Source organism: Mya arenaria, chromosome 15 (assembly GCF_026914265.1).
Source record: "Mya arenaria isolate MELC-2E11 chromosome 15, ASM2691426v1".
In the NCBI taxonomy this organism is placed as follows: Eukaryota; Metazoa; Mollusca; class Bivalvia; order Myida; family Myidae; genus Mya; species Mya arenaria.
Window position 1 is genome coordinate 21,861,661 of NC_069136.1, and position 26,069 is coordinate 21,887,729.

Consider the following 26,069-nt stretch of genomic DNA (forward strand, 5'->3'; position numbering starts at 1 on the left):
TTTATTTTTACATAGTTTTTTTATACATAAATAGTGATATAAATAGCCTTTTAACAACAACCAGGCGGTGTATAATTAAATCACTTTGGACGCCTTTTTTACACCATTTTACTTCTATATACAAACATGGTTATATTAATAAGTTCCAATAAGTATCAATTGCTATAAATATTAAGATTGACAAATCAATTGTCACCTCATATGATAATATTATAATTTTACTACCCTGATACTTTTATCAGCAATTTAAAACTATAAAGACACTATACAGTCGCACGATAGTATTAGTAGAATCCTTGATAAATGTTGGATACAAACGTTTGTTTTGTTAAATAAGTTTAAACATGTAAATATTTAACTAACAACAGTAATAAATGGTGTTTAAAACTGAGTTTATATTTATTATGATAAAAACAATAAATACTACAAGGACCAGCCCGGTAATCAAACAATAAGCAAAGAACCTGTTGAAGAACAAAGTTCGAAAGGCATCCATCACACTTGTGTTTGACATTTTCAACATTTCTCTACGACCTCAACGTGTGGTTGCATCGCACTTAAAGGGGAAAATATAATTGTATGCCGAAAATATTCACGGTTACTCATCTTATGCATAAATATGTTAACTCATTTAACTTTAATGATCACAACCACAAAACAAAACATGTGTTTAGCTAAAAACGTTTAACCTTTATAAGTATCGTTTTCAATTAATAGCTTTTTTCATTTAAGTCAAATGTGTTTTACATAATAATGCATTAAAATATACAATATATACTTAATTGTGCCCCTTTAAATTAATTGGTGTCTCAGATTTCGGGATGTTAGTTTCTATTTATAATAAATTAAAATTATTATATTGATACAATGAGAACTTCTGGGACAAACCCAGTAGGCGTATATTAAAAATAAAATCCCTGTTAAGAGGCACAAGGTAATGGGCACAGACGACAATTAACAAAAGACACAAACGTATAAACACCACACACACACACACACACAAACAACCCAAGTAGGTCAACAACGCATTAAAATAGTTTTACTGATAAAAAAATCTTATTTGTTAGATGATTAAAGAATAAAACCACAAAAGATCTGGAACACTTTGATTTTAACGAAGGTACATTAAACGTTTGTCCGTGCCATTGAACAAGACAATGGGAAGTGTCCTGGTTTGTCAACAAGTGGCGTTAAGTGCAGTGTGGCGGTTGTTGTGATGTGGCGGCTGTTCATTCGCTCTGTACTTCGTCCATATTGACGTTTATAATTTTCTCGATGTTCCTGATCATTGAATGTTTCCATAACTAGTCTTGATAACAGAAAACCGCCCGTACAGAGCCTGTGCAAGTCGTATGTCGCACTGGTCATTTCTAGTAATGTATGAACAGACTCAATCGAACCGAAATCGATGTTTATATACATGTTCTTTGACTGTAGTTTGTGCGTCGAAAAGATTATTTGCTATTATAAAGTTCTGCAAGTGAACATATCATTTGTCCAATACACTGCTAGGGATACTGAGCAATGCATTTGCTTGCTATAAAGGTAAAACTGAGATCAGTAACTTCTCCAACCTGGACACAGTCTGTGTCCGTCCGATCGCATGATTGGTCACAATGGGTTTGTATAATACGCAAAATGTTGTTTAACTAGGGAATAAATTGCAATTGTAATACTGATTCATTTCAAAACCTTGTCCTGTAATGCCAACATTATACACACGTAAACTACCACAACCTATCATTTCGAATAATTGGATCCAAACGTTTTCATTAAAGTAAGGGTTTCATCCATCGACTAGGTCTTCCGCCAGAGCAAAACTACGTAAAGGAGCATCAGGATCAGAATCACGTCGAACAGGTTCTTTGTAAATAAACCCGGTCTAAAGTTGAAGAAGCTTCTCGTCAATGATAGTCATCAATCTCTTCGGCTCTGTCAAAATCATCAGGATCAGAATCACGTCGAACAGGTTCCATGAAAATAAACCCGGTCTCTTGAAGAAGCGTCTCCTCAATGGCAGTCATCAATGTCTTCGGCTCTGTCAAAAAAAACAAAGTGAAACAAATAAAGCGCTGATATTCAAGTGAAGTTTTATTTACTGGGTTGTACTATAGACATGTATAAACAATTTCTGTCGATAGATGTAAACCTGTATTTACAATGTATCGAAGTAAACATGTAAAATACACAAATGATGATATCCAGTCCAGATTTTTTTTCTTTGTGTGAAATAAAAATGTGTTTTTTAACTCTGTCCATGAACCTTTATTATCAGACACTGTGCTAGAATATATAACATGGATATGTGATATTATATAATGACTTATACTCTACTATTGTTATTAAGAACGATTTTAGTTTTCTTAAATGGAACTCAGCAATCAAAACGCATAGTAAGTAAGTACGTGAAAGTTTATAAACCAAAAATGAATCCGTGGTTTACATAATAACAAAAACAAATATGTTTACTTTACCTTTGTAGTACAGCAGTTTTGTGTATTTCTCGAAGTCGCCGAACTTTTCTTTCACCGCCTCTCGAGAAGTTATTTCTCTGTACGTCTTTACAAACTTTTCACCCTGTCTCACTTTGTCTTCGGCTGTTAAACCAGCGAACTGGAATTTGGAAGCCATCTGGTGCAGACATCCAAACGGAGTACAAACTTCCGTGACGAAGTAAACCGTCTAAAATGAGACGCTTGATACATTTCGACTGGCCAAACTCTGATTTAATAATATTTTATTGCATGAGAACACATTTGACAATGATAATATCAATGCAAATTTTAACACAATATTTAAACCGACATAATAAAATCAAGCATGTAAAGGTATTGGGCCACGAGTTTTGCCAACATCAGTTGCGGCCCTCTCCCGAAACGTCACATTCTATACCAAGCAAAGGCGTTATATAAGCAAAAACAATGAGAGTAATAGCTAACTTATATTGCATTGTTTGAGTGGGAAAACATGATACTACAGTAGAAGTAAAGAAAGACGTGTGAGAGAAAGCAAGATCGAGACCAACACTCAATGTGCATACCAAGTTTAAAGACCCTACACCAAGTATTTCAAGTCATTGCTCGGAAACGAAAGCACATTTAATTGTTTTTAAGGTCATCAATACCTTACCCTTTATATGGATCATTTATTGACATGACCAATGTACACACGTCGAATGTTTTTGATCGTATAACGAGTGTGACGGCGAAGTGGCGGACGACGATGCAGAGCAATGCAAATAAGAGCAGTGTTTGTGTCTGCCATACGTCACCGCCGCCATGAAAAGGGCAAATTTCAGAGGATACAATGTCGCGAACATATATGTTCACACCTTCCTCAATTTGGTTCTTCTGTATATTGAATAATATCCCTTTGCTTATGATTAGACTAAATGGAAAAGTTATGTTAACCTTCTTTGTTTTATCATTGTTGTACTTGTACACATGCAGTTTGAACTCCCTGTTCATTTGTCCCCCGGTGTCAGCAAAGACTGGCAACAAATGTCCAACTTCCTCAAGACGTCCCTGTTCTTCTGTTGCACTGTTTAAACACATATTCGCATTATCCATTAAAATAAAATTACCAGAAGGAGACCAATAAACTACCCATGTAATTAATATTCCTGAAATACGTGTCACTGCATTCGGGACTCCTCGGTCATTTTCAATCGAAATCAACTTCGGATGTATATGGACGGTTTACAATGTCAGATTTTTTTTTGCATTAAACTACGCTGCAAGTAGATATCACGTAGTAATTTTAATTTAGCAGTTAAACTTAAAAACTTTACTCTCGGGAATCTTATTTATTTATGCAGTAATACACTTCACTGACAATCAATTTAAATTTAGATATACAAAAAACACATTAAAACACTACTATTTATTAATACTATTATTTAAAAAAATACGAACTACTTCTACTGATATACCGGTTTCGATGGAAAATGGCCGAGGAATTCCGAATGTTATCACTGGCATTTCAATGATTGTTTTTAACTAAAGAAAACAAATTGAAATTCTTAAAGGTAAAGTAAATACTTCATATGTGAATGAAGTATCATTCTGATAATTTAATCTGCAATGTATGTTAACCATCCCTTTTTATTTCTGATAATATCGACTGTTTAATATGATAATTATTCCCACCTTTTAACGATGGAAACGGAATGTCTAAGAAAATTCATCAAAAAAATCTACAACGAATACCCTTCATTTGCCTCTTCAGCTATCCTGCTTGGTGTGTCACATGAAGCCGGGCATAAGATGCAAACCTTGTCCAAACAACCATTTGCAATGTTGCTATCTTTTAAGAACTTTCTGATCCTTTGAACAAAATCTGAAACGGCATTTACACAATAGAACACATGTCAAAAAAATAAATGCACTATAATTTCGGACGCAAACTCCGTGTAATATTCTTGACAGAGTATCGCAGCTGATCAATGCTGTTTCCGTTTCCACCGCTAACCAATGGGCATCACTTAAGTTATATTTTCGCCGGAAGGACGGGCTTTGTCAACACCATGTGATTTATACGACTCAAAGACGAAAACGACGACTCCAACACAATAAAAAAATAATTTTGCAATCAGTTTAGAGTTCTTATTTGGCTTATGTAGTATTGTGCTCATTTTGTCACCGTGTCCAACGAATCTTATCAAATAATTTAACATTCAAAGTAACATACAAGACCACTTAACACCAATTATTTACCCAATTTCAAACACCTTTCCCCGTCCTCCACTACAGCTGGTGTGAACAACGTATACTTGAGATAATTGATAAGGTACGCCCAACACAGACCTGTGGCCACATCACCAGCCGGCATGCGCTCCTCCATTGTAACAGGCCCCCCTGCAAAACAGTACCAGTCTTTTAATTACATAACGATTGTTATTACATAACGGTTGTTATGAATATATTTTAACGTTATTATAACGTTCTTTTTCATAATTTCAATGTTTGACATACTTTCGAACGAGTCCATTTGAAAGATAACGCACATACCTCTGATCGTGTCATAAAGGTGTTCGCAGCACTTTTTATCCGATGTCGTCAGCAGTGTCACCCAGCGTACAAAATTTGGCAATTTCTCTATGCTTATATTGTTCAACACAGGAATTACTTTCACCTCATTATCCGACACACTATCCCCCAACAGCTGAATGCAGTTGAATGTCAAGGACTGTGATCGCAAGGCATCCTCTGAGAAAACAAACACGTACCATTTATAGGTGTTTGCAATTTGTAAAAGAGGTCCAACGCACTGACTATCTAACGCCACTTGGACTTTTTTCTCTTTCAGATATTCAACTATCTGACAAGCAACTTCCTTGTCCTCTCTGCAATCCTCAACACAGGAAACAAGTACACCTTCTGTTACCTAAAAAAGAAATGCTAACGTAACAAAAGGTCTCTCTTCTATTCAATCAGGGCGAGTAATCACGTGACCTCGGTTGTGATCCATGCGAGATCCCCTTTAAGTCACGTGATTCCTCACCCTGTACTACGATATCTCACTAGTTCTTAACGTCCGCCAAATGTATATACAAGCTATGTTAGCCCGGTAAATAAGACATTATGACCAAGCTTCGCCGAAATTACAGTTTATTGTTATGTGCAATAAAATCAGTTATTATTGAATGTGTTAATGTGTTGTCATTTATTGAACTGTGCTCATCTAGCAAGTTTGATGCAAGCATATGTTTAAGCGAAGATCTGCACGAGGTTGGCATTTGACTCGACGATGACGACATCAATTTTCCGACCAAAATAATAAATTGGGCTATTGAAACTGACCTTTTCAGATTCCTGTCGACCCCAAGGTGTTCCACTTTTCTCAACTTCTTTCCTAGCCCGGTTGTCTTCAGCAACACTCTTCCTCACAGATTCAAACAGTTTCTCGAAGTGACTAGTGGTTTTATCTGCAAACATTTACATTTGTATACATGTTTGTAAAAACTGTTATTTATAAATGGTAAAGCATAATTGAAAACTGCCAGCCACTGCCTTTTTTATCAATAAACGGGTATTTGTTTAATTGTTAACACCAATTTTGGATGAAACGAATCGCAACAAACTTAGTTATCATAGTTAATTGTTGAAATTCTGTTTTTAGTTTTTATTACGTTTTGCATGAAAAGAAAATTAAATGTCCTTGAAAGCATGTCACGTGATGACATCATACCACACCAGAGACGCATTGCCATAAACTTTGACGTAATCTCACACGTTGACGTCATGTTTACTAACATATTTTTCTTATCGCAGCTCAAATTATGATGCACAATGATTTTTCTAGAGGTCCGAATTCAAATATGGCTTAGCAATAGGACAAAAAAACAAAGCAAGGGTATGGTCAGACTGGTTAAGAGTGTTACTAAAAAAAGACTGAATTTCAAATTTGAATTGCATTTAGTTGAATTCTTGAAATATTGAACACATATGGAATTACGTAACATACAAGTGTGACCTGATCACTGCAACAATTAATACATACCGTCATAATCTAGCATTCTAAAAGGGTCATAGCCTTCGGAAGAGAAATCAGCATGGTGCACGACCTTGTTATAAGTATGCTTGAATCTCTCCACTTGCAATAGGCAATCAACCCCACCCACTCCATGATACCACAGCTGGTAGATACAGTTCAAAACTGGTGGCATGTCTGCAAAAAAGTAGTAGAATTCGCTTCCCTTGGATATTTTGTAGACTGTAATGATTATCTTTCTTTCCTTCCCCATGTGATCCTCTTTAAATTCAATATTTTCTCCGTCTTTTTTAATTGTAATTCCCGTGCTTTCATCTGTGCCTTCTAATGAGTTCAACGTTTTACACGACAATGGAACAAGCATATTGTACTTTCTGCAGAAATGTTCGGAGAATTTTTTGTACATAGAATGCCTTTTTAAATCATCCTGTAGATCTGAAATAAAATCAACATTAAATCAGTTGTATGTATGATAAATTAAAAGTAAACTTTACTGTTGGAATAAATGTGTGGGCAATTTGGTGAACGGTACAACATTACTACATGTTGGACATAACAGAATAAGAAGAAGGTATATTTCATATCCAAAAAGTAATACGGCCCATAAGGACAAACACAATATTTACAAATATTTACAATATATTTTAATATACACATACATGCTTAGAAGGAACACATTAATTGTTTAAACAATGCTCTGAAGAAAACAATATTACTTTATATTAGTAAGTTGTATAACATCGCAAATACTGTATACAATATTATGATTCTAGTACTATATGCGTCAGATTTGAAATTATAACAAAATCATTTAGAAATAGATTTCATTATGGAATAAGATTGCATGCTTAGAATTATAACAGTAAAATTATTTATATATTTAAATATCGTAAATGCATATGTTAATAAATTAAATATGTAAATCTGTTTACATATCTAAACATGCAAGTTCAGACCTAGCCACTAACATAGACAACATTCAAAGATGAATACTGAATCGAATGGATACCAGTAAGATCACATGTAAGTTTTATTCTTAGATTTGTTTTGTATGAATGTAAATTTAAATATACTTAAAAAGTTCTAAATACTCAATACATACGTTTGATCATGTAGGACAAGAAACCGTTGAAGTGGGAAAACACGAGCCCATGTGCCAAACTTCCGACAGGCAATATGTCATGTACTTGAATGGGCTCTGCAAGAAAGTAGAGCAACACTTATCTAGCACTATTTTAGATACACCCACCTTTTAACCAGCTTGAGGACGGTAGCTATGTATTGTATCCACAGGTGTTTTAAAAAAGAAATGTAGTTGTTTATACTGCAGTGAGGCCATGGCCATATAAATATATTGTTTTAATGCCAAGTAGACACTCGTTAGAGTGAACAAAATTTAAGGGTGAAGCTATTTTGATGCGTTTGTGGTATGTTGTGTTTTTCACGCTCGAGGGTGTCTTTAAAGTCAATTGTTTATTGTCGGATATCATGTAGCAATACAGTGTTGTTTGGGTCCTTATATTGTGGTTCGAAACGGTCTATATTTGATTGTTTTACTACTAAGCTTGTCCCTGTAGTTTTTGTTGTATACAAAACATGTAACGTACCAAATAAAAACAAACATGTGTGTACCTACCAATTAGCCGTTCACGCAAACTTTCCTGCCAATTCTTATCACTCAAATCTACGAGAATATGAGGTATTGTCTTAAACTGCCCTCGTTTCAAAGGTAACACTTCTGATTCTTCAATGTTTACCAGGAGCAGTCTCAAGGTTAAATCATGGTCTTTTCTGTGTTGTGATTGCTCTATGGCAAGAATCGTTTCCAAGTTGATCCAGGGACTTTCTAGAGCATGTTTAGTCAAGACGAGAGCTGTTCGGTGTGATGTATTGATCAGTTTTGATATACTTTCCATCACAGGTCTCCCTGTTGGAAAGGTATGCCCGTCGAACTGTGCTGCACATCGCAGACCAGGCTGCAGATCTTCTGACAAACCTTTATATATTTTCTTCACAATATCTTCATCCTTGCCAGCGTATATGAGAAACACATCATGGTCAAAGTCTGTCTTATATGTCTGTACATACAATGCAATATTTGAATCACTGAAAAGAAACAAGTCACTGAATAAACATGTAGCTTACAGTACAATATTCTCCTAACGGTAGAAAAGGATTTTTATATAATGTGCATCATTTCCTTTATAACGTGCGACGTCAAAACGCAACAGATCCCTTCAGAGAAAAGCATGCTCGACCCTGAATGTGGTCTTTATAAACATAAACAGTAAATTCTCAATCCACACGGAGCCCGGGCTGTGCTAATTTGCATATTACCAGCCAAGGACATCAACGTACTATATTTACACCTCAACTTCCATTCCTTAAATGAACTGCTTTCGGCAATTGCGTTCATCAATCGATGAACGCAACATCTTCGGATATGTTCGGATCGTAATTCATTGCATAACAATATAAATGAAAGCTATTGATCTTGTTATTGGTTGTATTGTGTCTGCAGGTCCCGTAAAATATAGTCCAACATTTTTAAAAGTGTTAGTTTATTATATTTTAAATATAATGGTACCAGAAGTGTTTCAATTTTACGTTTTAAAGTGATTTCAAGTGGTTGATCTTTTCCCGCGTTATTGTGACGTCATTTGAAAAAAATGTGTCCGGTTATAGTCGGGTCGTTCTATTTACAGAATGGGTAAGAACGAATTACTTAAAGGTTTTCTTAAATGAAATGAAGAATTTTTTAACAATTCTTGAATGAAATAATGAACTATTGGTGTAAATATAAGGAATGAAATGCGGGGTTGATGTCATTATAGGGGATATGAACGCAATTGGGTTGGTCAAAGTACGCGTGGAGTCCTTCGGACTCCACACACATTGACCAACCCAATTGCGTTCATACCCCGATAATGACATCAACCCCGCAATTCATTCCTTAAATAAACGTACTCCCGTTTATAACGGAATGTTATACTATGAACGCGCATCCGCCTACAGCGGACCGTTACACCTTATTGGCCCGTAACCACTTGTATACAAAGTATCACAGGATATATTTTTCACCCGATTTTTGTTATCATAGAAACTACTTGATGTCATTCAAACCACATGTTTTGTTCGACCACACGATAAAATGGCATGCATGATCTCCAAATGGCCTTCTTACCACATACATGTACTAAGTTTCATGAATGTATCTGTAATGCCGAGATCAATTTAAAAATCGTTATTTTCACTATTTTCGTTTTTTACTATGTACCAAGTTTCATGATGCCGAGGTCCAGTTAAGGAGTTGTATTTTCACACATTTTGTCCGACAAACCAAATGACGTGCATAACCTCTTATGATCCATCATTCACATACCAAGTTTCGTTAGGTTTTTGTTCGTTTAGCTTGCTTACTTTTGGAGTAGTCATTCTAAAATGCCGTCCAGGCTGATCTGATCCATGCTAAACATCATTAAAAAAGAAGCCTGGACGGCATTTTAGAATGACTAACCTTTGGAGTTATTGCAGCGTCATGTGTCTTTTCCGGACATACGGACATGTACTGTCGGGCGGAAGATAACCTATATACCCCTACGGTGACATTGGATATCCACTTTTATACATGCACTTATATGCACACGTGGAAGAGAAGAAATGGAGCAAGCACGCATTCTGGTGAGTGCTGTTGTTGTAAACCCTTTTTTATATAACAAAAAAGCAAAGATGACTTTCGACATCTAATCTGAAATAGTCTTAGCTATTTTGACAAACCTTTCTCAACTCATGGTAGGGGTAGAGAACCAGTCGTCAAATCGTCATGTCAAGTGTCTAAACACGTTTATGCACCCTCTTGTTGCAGGTGTTATGATTTAATTCTTAAAAGTGGTTATTTAAAATACGTATGAAAGTCTATGTACTGAACAAACGGGCGAGCACAACAGTGGCCGACACATCCCTACGACAGTTTGTTAAATCATGTTACCAATAATTTAATACAGTAATTTACATCTTACCGTTTCGGTTCTCGATCAAGCAAACGTTCTTCACCTTTTTCAGCCATAACTATTGTCCAAGTTAAAGTTTCAGTCCATCTTTATGGAATTTCCAGCTCACCAGCTCTTTGTTATGTTTTGAAATGTTATGTATGTCTGTTATTAATGTCGGAAAATAGCTCAATAAGCTAATGTTTCTTGTAAGCATGTACCCGACTTTAAGAATAAAGATTCTTGTATGTTGTATCCGAAAATTTATAAGTATCCGAAGTCAAAGAGCATCAAACACCGGCATTTTATACAATGTTGAAACAATACATATTAACTATTCATTAAAAAATCCATATAAAAGGCCTGTGAAATAGTATCAATAAAGTTCTAGCATCATCAAAACATGCTATACTGTACTGTTTAAGAAACAAAAACACCACAAAGACTAACTTAAAGCGAAAGTTAGTTCTTCCGGAAACCTAAAAATAAACCAAGTTCATGGGATCCCGAAAAACTAAGATGCAGACAACAATTTTCGTCTGGAACACTTAATAAAAATAATGGGATAACTTAAGGCAGTGTTTAAACCCCTTTTTACTAGTTTTCAGTACTCATTGTTTTCAGGTGCGACCCCAGCAATTGACGTTTGACGTAACTTAGGGACGCAACCATACTCAGGACCAATATTAAACGCTTTAAAATGTTGGCAGTTTTTTTTAACAATTAATTTCTTGTCAGTAATGGTGATTTTTGAGAATATTATTTTACTCTTATTCTCCGATATTGACATAAAAAGTAAACTTTGAAGATTTGAGGGGGTGGGGTGTTCCGTGTGACCCCTACCTCGCTAGTGCAAATAATCACCTTAATCGCCAAAAGTTCTGGAAAGATCTCTTGGTTAAATATTGACTTTTTTGTACATCGTTTCAAATATGTTTGATATTCTGACATCAGAAATTGAACACACACAAAACACGAGATATTTTATATTAAATTATGAATGAACAAGTATAAAACGAGAAGTATGGACGATCACGATTTTTAAAGTTTGGCCAACCTTATTAAGGTGCAATATGCATACTACATCTATTTCATTGCCTTTCAAAGTGGGACGCGCACCATTTTTAGAACCGTTATATTAACTTAGCGATGAAAATGTTGCTTGGGAACACAAATAATATAACTATCTGTGACTCTGTGTTGGTATTCTAATAATATACCCAAGTATTATTACACTGAGCACAAACAACACAAAGTTTCACAAGATGTAGAAATTGTCAGCGCCCTGGCACAGGACATGTAGTGAGGTCCGACATAATGGTCAAGCTGTTGTCAAAGCACTTTGCCTTTGTCAGCTCACACCTTGAAACAGAGGTACGAGTGAGTTCATTAGCATACCAAACAACATCGCTGAAAAAAGAGCTGGTGAAATTTTAGATGGTATGTTATTATGTTTTTCATATGTCGTCACGCATCATAATTATAAAATAAGTTTTAAATAACTGTAACGGTCCGCTTTAGGCGGCGGATGTGCGTTACGCTTCTATGCGCTTGCTAGAAAGCTCGGCTATCTGGAGTTTGTTTGTTTGATGGTCTCGCACGTTACAAATGGTGGCAGCGGTGGGATGATGACAACTGCCGGAACGGAGTTGCCTTACCCATAAGATTCCCAGTCCAAGACTCGGGTAGAGTCTTCTCGGAGGGGAAAGTAATGTAACGGTCGGCTATCTGATGTTTGTTTGTTTGATGGTCTCGCACGTTACATAACGTTTAAGATAGTCAAATCTATTAATGTATCATACTCGGGAGGAGTACACATGTTAACTATGATTATACGTAGCGTAGCAAGCACATAATGTCGTCATTTATAAGTGTCGATATATTGCCCGAGATTTACTAAAAAGAACAGATGAGCGTTGAAAAGCTACGATATTTGTAAATAATGGTTACTTACTGGTTAGGATAGAGCAGTCCGTTACTTCCACAAATAATAACTAGGCCGCTGAACTGACATGAAACGGCCGCCGCGTTTGAGCAGAACACACTCTGTATTATACTGGCCATTGGGTCCACGTAGTCCGTCGTCGAAGGCGGAGGTGACGCCGTACTCGTTGTCATTATGACGGTGGTTTTCGGCGTAGCGTCGGTCGTGACCGCGAACGTCACAATTGGGGCACCAGTAGTAGCTGTTGTAGAATGCAAAGTGGTTGAATCACAGCTTCCGTTTGTGACGATATCCAGTGTCTGGCCAGTGAGACAGGCAGACTGTACAAGAAAGCAGCTGAAATGATAGTTCGTATGTATTGCTTTACTTCATTCTGGCTAAGATACATACACACACACGCACACACACACGCACGCCCGCCAACAAGCACGCACGCACTTACACACACACGCACTCACGCACTCACACCCTATCAGACACTTTGATAGCCAAGAAGGTGAGCAAACACGCATATACGCACACACCCACTCATGGGTGTGTTAATGTACACCCCCACACACGCACGCATGGACAGATGCGCTTACAACAATATCCACCATACGAATCACCAACCGCTACAAACTCGTCTCTAGTCGCAAGTACGACCGACTTACTGGTTCTCGTACGTGCGTCCGTCCGAGCCACACACAGGGGTTCCAGTTCCATTGCAGTTGATGGACGCCAACTCGCCGCACAGATTTGCCGTATTGAAAATCGCCGCGTCCGTTACACTGGTGCTATGGCCAGTGACATGAGTCCCTTCGGTTATAAAAAAAGAACTTTATAGGGACTAGACACCGTATGGTCCAAAAATTGGCAAAAACAATGTTTCTTCGAAACAAGCCAAGAACTCAATGGGAGTAGGTAGGAGGCCGATAACACATCATTTTACAAGATGAGGATAATAAACGCAACAATCATGTTGCTGTCAGCTGTGTTTCCCTGTTTAAAAATAGTGCATAATGGTTTCCCAGTTTGAATCACATCTGTCCATGAGAACAGATAAATATACCCTCGTTATCTTTAAACTTACTGGGATTACGTATTAGACAACCTCACTATATTTCGATTAAGAAAAATGCGCAAAAACTGCGAAAGATGCATGTTTTGTAAGCGATGGCATATATCAGTATGTATGATTCAATGCAATGTACATACCGATATCAATTTTCTGTAAGTTCTTGACATTTTTATCTTTCAATTGTATCCTCGGCCCTTGGTGTCTAGTCCCTTTAATCGACCAATCCACGATCGGTAGTATTGACTTATTAATATTAACATTATCTTTCTGCCACCTACTGCGCAGTCATTTATCTTATCTTATCTTATCTTTCACTAAATATGTTGACCCATTTGTTCTCCGACAAGCATTTTAAAATAATAATAATAATAATAATAATAATAATAATAATAATAATAATAATAATAATAATAATAATAATTAGATAATATACATATAAACATTTTTTCAAAAAAAAAAAAAACGTTCTCTGATTTCATCAATATCAAGTCTTTGATATTGCCAACTCACATGGATTATTATTGTCACTATTGATATAACCTAATGGTCAGTTTTATTGTACGTCGATGGGCCGAAATATACGTTTCTTCGGCATACCATTTAGTCATTCGGAACTCCTCTGCCATTTTCCCTCGAAAACAAAATCGGTTGTGTACCGGTACAGCAGTAGAAGTAGTTCGTAAAAAATAAATAAAAGTTAAATTAATTATAGTGTTTCATGTGTATTTTGTGTAACTAAGATTAAATTGACTGCTATTATTGTATAGAATGCATAAATATTTAAAATTCCCAATAGTAAAGTCATTCAATTTAACTCAGCTAAATGGAAATTACTACGCGACCCCCTTTCAACGTAGTTCATATACATGTACATCCGAGGTTGTTTTTGATGGAATATAACCGAGGTGTTCCGAATGTTCCGCATCATAACTTTTTTATAATCGGCCTGTATTTCTTTCGATTCATTCTGACATTTACCTTTTCAGTATGGATCTAACTTGTTTGTGAGCTCCAAATAGAATTGATTGTAATTAATAACAAAAGTGTACAATTTGAAAATATTGAGAAGTTATGGTGACATGTTAATTAAAGCTTCACTCTCACAGATTTACCGTTTTTACAACTTTTTTTTTTATTTTTGGCCTCGGAACGAGCAAACTTGTGCGTAAATATCTGCAAACAAGTGATAAAAGACAGATGACAAAAAATCAGATCGCAGATTTTCATATTTTCGTTCGAAAATTAACGTGTTATGGCTTAAACCTTTACTAACGGTTGAAAAAATTGCATAGAGCATTATTTTTTGAACTTACATTGTAATTTAAAAATCTGCGATCTAATTTTTTGTCAGCTGTCTTATATGACTGGTTGTCAAAACGTTCAATCTGTGAGAATGCAGCTTTAACGTCACATTTACCGGTCCCAACAGCATGGTCCGTGCCAGTTGATCCAGTACCGCCTGTTGCGTGGTCAGTTCCGGTAGAACCCGTTCCAGTGCCATGTGTGTTAGAGCCGCCGCTAGGGTGGTGGGGGGCTCCCGCGCTAGAAACGTCTTGTTAAAAAGCACATATACATGTACAACTTTACTTATATTCCAAGGAAAACAATATTTGTGTTTCAGTATGGTTTTCCCCGTCTATAATATCTCATATTGATTTTTCGGATGAAATCTCGATTTTTTTAATCATCGTGACATTGAATTATAGCATTTTCCATATATCTAACAAAAGATGATGGTTTTTTTTCCTTATACAATTGAACAATTGAACATTTTTTGTCTTTTAATAATATGCAGTCATATATTGTCAGATTTTGTTTATTTATCATTGCATTTGTTAACAAGAAATTTAAATGGGAAAGTGTTGTTTTTTATTGTCGATCAATTTCTAAAAAACACATTGCATTTAACCAACAATGTGGTCCTTTGAAGAGTGACAAGATCGAAGACATTTCAGCCAATAAAAATATTCTCGATTTTGATTCCGTTGTGTGGAAAACACACACTCAATAATTCAACAAAACATAATATATTATTTATTTACCTCTTGTTACCAAAAGTATCAGCAATCCCAAAAGCAACATCGTGACGAGAGTGTACTCCAAGTATCGCCTCTCGTTAGCCTTCGCCACGATATAGACCTTTCTTATCTGATAAAATCTGACTGAGATTTGGTTTTAACTATTTTCGTTTAACATTATAATTCGCACGACGCGAGTTGTCAATCAACTACATGTATTCAGATTATAAATACAGGGATTATGTTTCGTCAATATATAACAGCAAATGATTGTTTAATTTAGTAGTCTACGTCCTACCACACTGAGAAACAACCTCCGACAAGTGACCAGCTCCCATTTGCTTAAAACTGCACTCTCACAGATATACCATTTTTACAACATTTTTTATTTTTGTCTTGAAAGGAGCAAATTTTTGCGTAAATATCTGCAAACCAATGCTTAAAGATTGCTGACAATATATTAGATCGCAGATTTTAATATTTCCGTTCGAAAATTAATGTTTAATGGCTTAAGGTAGCACACCCCTAATGAAAACCTCCACTTGAAACTCTTCAAATTTACTGCTTTAGCCTATGTTGTTAAGCACAGGACTACAAATCTTTTCAGGGGTTCAAGAAAGTGGTTCGAATCCAGCCAGAAGCACAAATATCATTTTTTTTTTCTTCTTCTTTGTTTTCATTAGCATATTAACACATTTTTACAAAAGTTAATATTGTACTTTCATTTAAAAGTAATTATATACATTTTAACCATAAATATTAGCTTTATTATTATATATATATATATAATATATATATATATATATATATATATATATTATATATATATATATATATATATTAAATGAGACGGTAAAACATTTTGATTTTTTGCATAATGTTCCTTAAAGATAAAAGATTGTTCTTGTCTCTCGGGTGATGTCGTTTTTATCGACAATTCTTAAATGGGTGTAGGGTAATTCAAATTTAAATAAAATTGTTATTTGACGGTAAATTTCTTTTAAATTTTGTTTTTGAATCCAGGAAATGATACACATTTAGAAACTGTCAAGCTGATCATAATTTGAAATGGTGCCCATTAGGGGTGTGCTACATTAAACCGTGACTAACGGTTAAAGATTCATAAAACATCTTTTTTTTTTAACTTAATTATAAACATCTGCAATCTAATTTTTTGTCAGCAGTCTTCTACAACTAGTGTCTATGGATTTTCGCAAAAAAATTGCTTGTTCCAAGACAATAAATAAAAAAGTGATGAAAACGTTCAATCTGTGAGATCTTTAAAGACACCGCTAACTTTCTATTAGGGGTATTAACATAAGCCGATGATATTGTTTGTTCATGTGGAAAGTAACATCAGCATGTTTGTTTATGGGAAAAAACATCATCATGTGTTTTAAAGGGGGGGGGGGGTAAAATAAGCATTTTTATGGTGGAATTAACATCAGTGTGTGCTAAAAGGGAGGGACATCATCATGTTTGTTCATGAGGAAAGTTAAATCAGCATGTTTGTTTATGGGTTAAATATCACCAGCTAACCTGTCGTTATGGCTAAAATAATGGCAGCATATGCACTAACGGGTTAAAAAACACCAGCATGTGTATTTATGGGGGAAGTAACACCAGCATGCTTGTTTAAACGTTTTATATAATTTTAAAACGATTGAGATGAAAGCTATGCTAGCTTATACTACATGTAAGTCACTGTCGTTGGCACGATGTTGAGCGAGAGTGTGGTCTTGTTTTTTGGCGGAAACCGGAGTACCCGGAGAAAACCCATTTACATGCCCGGCTTAGGGACCACTAACCAAACTCACATATGCGTCCAGCCCAGGAATCGAACCCAGGTCGCCTTTGTGTGAAGCGAGTGCGCTAACCACTGCACTAACCGGACAGCCAACATCAACATATTTGTTTACGGGGAAAGTAGCAGGAACATATTTGTTTATGGGAGGAAGTAACATCAGCATGTTTGTTTATGGGTTAAGTAACATCAGCATGTTTGTTTGTGGGGGAAGTAACATAGCATGTTTGTTTATTGGTTAAGTAACATCAGCATGTTATTGTGAGTAAAGTACTATATGCATGTGCTTAAGCGGGTCCAGTAACATCAGCATGTTAGTTTGTGTGGGGAAGTAACACAGCATGTTTGTTTATGGGTTAAGTAACATCAGCATGTTTGTTTGTGGGGGAAGTAATACAGTATGTTTGTTTATGGGTTAAGTAACATCAGCATGTTATTCTGAGTAAAGTAATATTAGCATGTGCGTTAATGGGTCCAGTAACATCAGCATGTTTGCTCATGTGGGGCGAGGGGGGGGGGGTGATGAAGTAACATCAGCATGTTTGATTTTGTGATGAGTAACATAAAATTATCATCATGCTATTATGGGTAGAGTAATTAGCATGTGTGTTAATGAGTTAAGTAAAATTAGCATATTTGTTTATGGGGGAGGTAACATCAGAATGTTTGTTCACGGGGGAAGTACAGTAACATCAGAATGTTTGTTTATGGGGGAAGTAACACGAGCATGTTTCTGACAGAGAAAGAAACTTTACGTGGAGTTTGTTCGTTTAAAACTGTTGTCTGCTACTTGATGATTGATTTTTTATTTATTCAATTTTTGTCTTTTTCACCAGCTTATTTACCAACATGGATCATTCTGTGAGTAAAACAGTAAATTAACATAATTTAACGTCAGTAAATAATTCATACTTATGTTCGCTCTCAAGTTATCACGTTTTAAAAATACTGTATATGTTTCTGACATATATTTCGGATATTATATGTTTCGGAGGTCACATTCTATGTGAGCTTTTTACGATTTTTATGTTGAAGTTTCTTATTCCTTTCACAAATTCAGGAGTGTTTACAAAATATTCGAAAAACTGCCAAAATATTTCTCAGCAAGATTTTTAGGACAAGTTGGTTTCGGTCAACTATTGTAACGGTCCGCTGTAGGCGATAGTCATTCTAAAATGCCGTCCAGGCTTTTTTTTTAATGATGGTTAGTCCAGGCTAACCATCATTAAAAAAAAAGCCTGGACGGCATTTTAGAATGACTACTGTAGGCGACAGATGTGAGTTCATAGTATAACATTCCGTTATAGACGGAAGTACAATGTACGTTCATAGTACATATGTTAATTTGGTTGGCAATATGCAAATTAGCAAAGCCTGGGCTCTGTGTGGATTGAGAATTTACTGTATATAAATACCAGTGGACCCCTTCAGGGTTGAGCATGCTTTTCTCTGAAGGGATCTGTTGGTCTGGTTGACATCGCACGTTACACTTTTATGAAATCCTTAACTGTGTATTGTCAATAGTGATAACTGTTTTGATAAGGCTTGTCTCTGTGGGGATTAAGTCATGTCAGTGCCATTAACACGTGTACGAAATAAGCCTCACCACGGGTAGGCATGTTGCACCCGATAAGCCATAAAGGGCTGGCAAAAACCCTGAAGTGTGAATGAAGTGGTACAAAATAAGGTTGGACCGCGCAGTGTTAATATGGAGCAGCAGAATTTAGTTTTTCGCTTTTAACCTACATTGTACTGCGAAAATGCATTTAATAGAAAAGATCCAGACGTAATGTGGTTTATGCAGTAGCCTCTTGTTTATAACTTCAGCAGGAAGAGGCAAGCCTGAAGAAAAAGTTGCAAGGATTTCTTACTGAGATGCTGAAGTTAGGGACCGTGAAGGGATTTAAGCATTTTGCAATGTACATGAGAGGCCGGGAGGAAATGGTACTTAGTGTGGTCAACACACCACAGGTAATAATAATAATTTAAAAAAATGGTGCTACAAGTACATGTATACCTGTGGACAATATCATTTTTGCAAGATAATTTTAACAATGGTATTAAAAAAAATGTATTGGATTAAAATCATTAAAAATGAAGACACTGTATGTGTACAGTAAAAATCTAGTTTTTTTTGCTTCTCAAAGTTGAGGCATTGTCATAGCCTTGGCATTGAGGTTGTCATTGTGCAAATAAATAAAACTTGGTCATGATTAAAAATTACATGAAGTTCATGATATTTGAATGAAAATTTGAACATAGGTTGCTATAACATTTCTACTCACAATGCTAAATTTGCAGGTTGAAATTTCTCAATTAACATTAGCAATTTTGGCTCTGTTCTGCTCATATTGGATGCGTGATATTGTATGTCTTTAACTTTTACTAAAATATGGCACTTGTCCTTGTAAAACCAATCTTATTCTAAACCACATTTTGACCTTCATAGCTTTAAATTATCATCTGTTTGCAGGCTCTGAGCAGCAGCTTACCTAGCAACCCCGTATCAATCCAGTCTGACCACAGGAAAATGTCCAAGTCTGGTTCATTCAGCTCTAATAATCTGCCTTATGACCAGTACGTAAAGACATATGATAAATAGAAGGTATTATAATAGGACGCTTTTTGGACCTCCCGTGACACTTCAAGTTTGGTGTGTTGAAACAGCAATCTCCACAAATCTACCTGTGTTTTCAATAAGAACCAACTGCCACCTAATATGAATGGTTCATATTTCGAAAAATAAGTTTTTGGGTATGATTATTAGAAGCTTCAACCGAAACTTATTGAGAACTCTGTTATACACTCAAAATAACTTGATACAGGACATCAGAAAAGCATCCTATTGTAATATTCCTTTTATCATATGTGATTGATTAAATTAGTTTATACACAAAAGTTGTTGCTAACAAAACTGCACTTAGCTTTAACCCTCCATTGCCAGATATTGTCATGCCTAACTAAATGTAGATGAGCCTTCTCTGCTAAGTGGGTATGTATTTTTTCTTTCCAATGCATTAAATGCCTGTAGAAGATTAGTTAAGTATCCAAGACTGAAGGCAAAATTTCTTACAATAGTTTACATGTCCGAGCCATCAACCATTATGCATATGTACATGTGGTGCTACATCAGTATTTTAACCCTCATTGTTTACCATCAGGCGTTCTCTGATGCTGTCCATGCGGTCACAGGTGATACTGAGTACACACGGGGTCAAGGATGTCGGGCTTCCACCAGCATCTCCCAGTGAGGAGGAGTCACTTCCAACAGTATGTATTCAACATCTTTTAGAGTATGACCTGTGTTGATAACCAATTAACTGTAATTCCTATGATCATATAAAAAACACTAAATGTGAAATGAATGATGTAAGTCAAGAATTATTAAACCATAGCACATTTCTATGACGAAGGCCGAAAAAAGTACCTGGCAAACCATTCCCTTTGGAAATAGTTTAGACGCAAGCTTTCAGGGGGTGGGTGCTGAGTGTGTGTGTGTGTGTAGGGGGGGGGGGGGGTTTTGACCTCTTTTGCATGTCAACTTTTTTACATTTTCATTGCCAGTGCATACTAAGAAGATAGTTCTCCCCCCCCCCCCCCCCCCCCCCCACCCCCCCCCCCCCCCCCCCCCCCCCCCCCCCCCCCCCCCCCCCCCCCCCCCACCCCATTTCTTTTTTATTAACCAATTATCTCCAAATAACTTGCATTTGTCTCAGAACAATAAAGTTATAGAAAATGAAATGTTTGGCACGGGCTAATTGGTCAAGAAAATGCAAGCGTCCCGGGAGTTTGATCTTAATAGACCAAATTCTCACTATTAAAAATTTTCACATACGTATATACAAGCGCCCCGGAAGTTTGATCTTAACACAGTGATACAGTTTTTGAAATACAGACGCTAAAACGGCCTGTGGAAGGCCCTGTCTGGGTTTTGGGTAACCTGATCCTACCTGGTAGAGCCCTCGACCGTAGAGTTATTTTGCAAACGTAAATACAAAAATAATATGATTTTCTGATTTTTAGTTGTTCTTGACCATATATTTTGATTACAATTAAAACAGTTAGTATAAACTATATAATACACAATATACTGAAATGTCGTTGAAAGCATTCAATGACTGGCTTTGAAATATTTCCTACCCTATCTAGCATTTTAGGACTGCTGCCCTAACCTTTTTATTCAATATCAAATGAAAACTGTTAGATTTACAAATTCCTTGCTCATCAGTTTTGCAAACTTAGTAAGGCCCTAATAAAATTTCTTTATTGTTACACATATTTTATGTCAACTATTAGTTACACTTATTCATTGACAAAAAAAAGAAAGAAATCAGGACAAAACAACTGAATGGGCCTCAACTATGAAAGTAGGTGAATGGAAAATTGCAGCTAACCCACGACATCCAAGTTTCTGGTAGCTGTCTTGGAACGTGCCAGTTTTGGTGAAAATCCATGGAAACCAATTATATACAATGTAAGACTGCTGACAAAAAATCAGATCGCAGATTTTTATATTTTAGTTCAAAAATTGATTTTTATACATATTTCTTAAACCGTTAGTAACGGTTTAAGCCATAAAACATTATTTTTTGAACGGAAATATGAAAATCTGCAATCTGATCTTTTTTCGGCATTCTTATATCATTGGTTTGCAGATATTTACGCAAAAATTTGCTCTTTCCAAGACAAAAAATAAATAAGTTGTAAAAATGGTAAATCTGTGAGAGTGCAGCTTTAAATAAATGAATGTGAATGTTATTCTATTAGGATGAGAGATCAACCCTGTTCCTGATAGCTGGTTATGGGCGATACAACTGTCCATATGTCTGGGTTCGCTCAAACCATGAGAGGCTTGTCAAACTAACCGGTGAATCAAGAGAGAAAGATTGCCCACTTAAACTCAAGTCCACGCTTAAGTGGAAAGATAATGGTAAGTTATTTAGGTTCATACTTTTTATGTGTACCTGGAGTGTTTTCAATCATATCAGCAGGGCTTCCATTAAGAATTTGAAACTGGATGTATGAACTTCCTTGTAATAGATTTTTGAAGATTTTCACTAGGATGAGGAAGTTTAAGTCTCCCGAATACAATATCTTTTTTAACTATTTTTCAACAAGTATGTTAAAAATCAAATAATTTACAACTTAAACTGGCCAAATTACACTTATATCATAATAATTCACTTTACTTCAAGATTGATTGTCCATAAAAGTAAAAATAACCGAAGGTTTTGAAATTATCATTTCACATTGTGAGTTATTTTCTAGCTTATTTCTTGTTGTGGAAATACACGTACTGTGTTTGTGCCGCCTGCGCCATAGGGATGACTTTGTCTGCATTGTCAATAACTTTTGAAAGTCTACTTTTTGTAGAGTCTTTAAACATAATTTGTGCCTTGGTCATGGTTAGTGGCAAACCCCTGATTTGATTTTGCTCAGTAATTAGTGGGATGTCTCTTTGTGGCAGTTACGCTAGATGTAGAGCTCAAGATTTTAGGTAAAAGAGTATTCATGGAATTTAATATGGAGTATCAATATCAACCAAGTTTAACAAACAAGTTAAACCCTTAAGTATATGTACATTTCTTTCAGAGGTATTTGTCTGGGATATCATAGCAGAACTTGTAAAGCTATGCACCTACCCTGCTCCGAGGAATCCATTTGAGATAGACTTTAACTATTTCAATCTCTTACCACTACAAGAGAAGGTGCTTGCATCAGCGTCGATGGTGAATGTTCTCCAGAAAATACTCCTCTATACTCCAGACCATAAACCATTTGCTGGACAAGGTGAGTTAGTGTTAACTTACAACATACAGTTTTACTGAGCCTGACTCTCTCCCGAGAAGTTGTAGGTTCAATTCCCATTTAACTGGTATTTTTTCTCATGGCATCTAAATAAATACACCAGTATTGGTTTTTACCCAGGAAACAGAGTGTTTCTTATCAGATTTCTTCTTTTTTAATCTGCTAATAAGGCTATGCATGTGTGTGATCAAAAACCATTTCTCATTCCTGCATGAATATCAGTTCAAATCATTGATGAAGCTTTGATGAGAGATTGAATCCGGGGTCCTCTAATCCAGAGTCGGATACTCTAACCTCTTGGCCACTGCACTCACCCTCGATGAATCAGTGTCTATTGAATGGTATCAGTGGCATAGGGCCAATTGTTCAGAACTGTGTTTAAGTTAACAATGTGATTTAAGTAATCATTGTTAACTTTTAAACGTAAAATATTTGATGATGTGCTTATATATTTAAATATTATACCTCACATCAATTTGTCCCTTCTTTATATATATAATCTCGATCGGTCCGTATATTACTGTATTTTGATGAAAATCCAGTTGTATGACATCAGCGGTCCATATTATATTTTTGGCCGGTCCGGACCTCGCCAAAAATGTAATATGGACCGCTGACGTCATGCGATTGGTTAGTTCGGCTTGCTATTTTCACAACGGCAAAAATTTGTCCCAGTAAAAATTATCAGGTTTGTTAAATGAAACACATTTAAATCGCTTTAAAAATATTGTATTGTAATGAAAAGTGTTCGGTATAATATAAGAAATATAACACACCACTGAGGGTCATATGGCATTATAAGGACTGGTCAGTCAGCCCCCGAAAGTGAATGGACCTCGCCTAATGCCTCGGTCCATATATGATGGCTGACTGGCCGGTCCTTATAATGCCATATGACCCTCAGTGGTGTGTAATATTTCTTAAATATAGACAAGCACAGGTGAAAGGGCTGTCTGGAATCTTGTTTGACATAAGATGACAAGTATATCCATTCCAGAACAGTAGTGATTTGAATGTTAACAACTTTGACATTAACAACCTTGTTAATTTGTAACTTGTAACAAAGTTCTGAACAATGGGCTTATTGCCTCAATGGATGGTGTGATCAAGCTCATGGCCCATGCCTCAATGGATGGTGTGATCAAGCTCATGGCCCATGCCTCAATGGATGGTGTGATCAAGCTCATGGCCCATGCCTCAATGGATGGTGTGATCAAGCTCATGGCCCATGCCTCAATGGATGGTGTGATCAAGCTCATGGCCCATAATTCAATAATGTCTGGAGTCTGAATTTGAGACTCGGGCTCAGGAACGTTATTTTTTTTTAGATTAAACAGAAAAGCATTTCTTTTGACAAAATCTAAACAGTAAATGTCTGTACTTGCATCAATTATATGTTATTGATAATTATTTTACAAGGACGTAAGGCTTTGCAGATTTAAGAGTCAAAAAAGATTCAAGACCTCAGTATGATAAGTTATTGGGCTGTTTTTATTAGCCACCTTAGATTTAACTTAAGTTAAAGAGTAGAATCCAAGTGTCTAAACTGGATTGTCAAAGGAATTGACCAATCAACTGAATGGAAATCTCTGAGGCATTGGTCGAGAGCCCTTAGGCTTTGTTCAATCTGTTCATGAACTACATGTATAAATTATTGGTTATTGGTTTGGAATGGTTCTCAACAACATGTGAATGAATTATTTCTGAAATATGTATACAATCAAACCCCATTGGTTTGAACTCACTTGGCTCCAATTCCTTGTTGGCTCGAACTAGATGTAGAGGACCAATTTTTTTAAACTGAAGGTTAACAATCCCGCTTCGCTCAAATTTTCCGAGGCTCGAGGTATTTTCAACAATCCTTGGGGACTTTAGCAAACGGGGTTGGACTGTAAATATATATTTATATATTTCTAGATTATTTAAATATTATAATATAATGGTGTTTCAAATTTAAATGGTTTCAGTGTTTGAAGAACTCCAACTCATCACAAAGCAGCATTTTGCCGCATTGGAGTCACTTGTTAAAGAACAGGGTCTCCCTATTCTCAAACAACAACAGCAGCAGCAGCAGCAACAGAGATCACAACCTAGCCAGGAACTAGGACGAACAAGAACATCATCATACAATTACCCCCAAAGTGTTCCGGCCCCACAGACTTACCAGACAAATGCGCCGGTTTCCACACAGTCATATAGTCACCAGCAGAAAACTCGTGCAATGTTTTAGAAATACTCATTAAGTGTCAGTGTGAATGTGTTATTGTCATTTTCATTCATCAGGGGCTTGATCATGATAAATCTAACATGGTACGCATAGCATTATCACTCTGGTGTACGAGAATGGTTATTGTATGCTTGGGTGTTTTGGTTTTTTGGGGGTTGGGGGGGGGAATCATTGTGTGGTAAATTGGAATTGCTTCCAAAGCAGTGTATGGGAATCAGTGGACATGACCAAATGCGATAAGTGAATTACAACCGTAGTAGATAATAATCTTCTTTGTTGAACAAAAGAATATATATTGATTCCAACTCCTCATGTATTTGTTTGTGGGTTTTAGTAGATCTCTTCATTGGTTAAACAGTCGTAAGATTATTTTTATAAGGGAAATTGTGAATCATGTCAATTGTATAAGTGCTGTTAATGAAAACATTAATTGGTGTTAGTCATGTGTGGGTAATATTTACTTTTTTGTTTTTATCATTTATTTGTATAACTGAACAAGTCTGAAGGTTAAAACATGTATGTTATTTCAGTTTAAAGCTTTATTTTCAATATAACTGTATAACAAAACATGGATGTTATTTCAGTTTAAAACTTTATTTTCATTGAAACTGTATAAAAATAACTTGAAAGGCCAAGATGGTGTGGGGCCATGATTATGAACAGTCTCTAGTTTGAGTCTAGATTCAGACTGAGAAAAGTTTTTATTGCATTAAAAACAAAGAATCA

The 26,069-nt window shown here is 36.0% G+C and overlaps 3 protein-coding genes across 4 annotated transcripts; 1 reads left to right on the top strand and 2 right to left on the bottom strand.

Annotated features, from left to right (window-relative positions):
• On the bottom strand, positions 1 to 10,966 carry LOC128218978 (uncharacterized). Of its 2 annotated transcripts, XM_052926764.1 has the most exons (12): positions 10,512 to 10,966; positions 8,129 to 8,598; positions 7,595 to 7,690; positions 6,502 to 6,927; positions 5,802 to 5,926; positions 5,010 to 5,385; positions 4,716 to 4,856; positions 4,209 to 4,338; positions 3,411 to 3,540; positions 2,475 to 2,682; positions 1,979 to 2,038; positions 1 to 1,869 (listed from the first exon to the last, which is right to left on the bottom strand). In XM_052926764.1, exons 1-12 carry the CDS (start codon positions 10,556 to 10,558, stop codon positions 1,787 to 1,789), a joined length of 2,292 nt encoding a protein of 763 aa, XP_052782724.1. In that variant the 5' UTR covers positions 10,559 to 10,966; the 3' UTR covers positions 1 to 1,786. The 2 variants fall into 2 exon arrangements, with proteins under 2 accessions (XP_052782724.1, XP_052782725.1); XM_052926765.1 differs by having other exon boundaries at positions 1 to 2,038.
• Positions 10,967 to 11,671: 705 nt separating this feature from the next.
• Positions 11,672 to 15,613, bottom strand: LOC128218795 (tomoregulin-2-like). The gene is made up of 5 exons (XM_052926490.1): positions 15,529 to 15,613; positions 14,904 to 15,038; positions 13,080 to 13,224; positions 12,436 to 12,762; positions 11,672 to 11,843 (listed from the first exon to the last, which is right to left on the bottom strand). The coding sequence occupies exons 1-5, from the start codon at positions 15,566 to 15,568 to the stop codon at positions 11,759 to 11,761; spliced, it is 732 nt and encodes a 243-aa protein (XP_052782450.1). The 5' UTR covers positions 15,569 to 15,613; the 3' UTR covers positions 11,672 to 11,758.
• Positions 15,614 to 18,049: 2,436 nt separating this feature from the next.
• On the top strand, positions 18,050 to 26,069 carry LOC128220064 (uncharacterized). The gene is made up of 7 exons (XM_052928316.1): positions 18,050 to 18,169; positions 19,136 to 19,279; positions 19,782 to 19,885; positions 20,470 to 20,578; positions 22,076 to 22,238; positions 22,901 to 23,098; positions 25,084 to 26,069. The coding sequence occupies exons 1-7, from the start codon at positions 18,158 to 18,160 to the stop codon at positions 25,344 to 25,346; spliced, it is 993 nt and encodes a 330-aa protein (XP_052784276.1). The 5' UTR covers positions 18,050 to 18,157; the 3' UTR covers positions 25,347 to 26,069.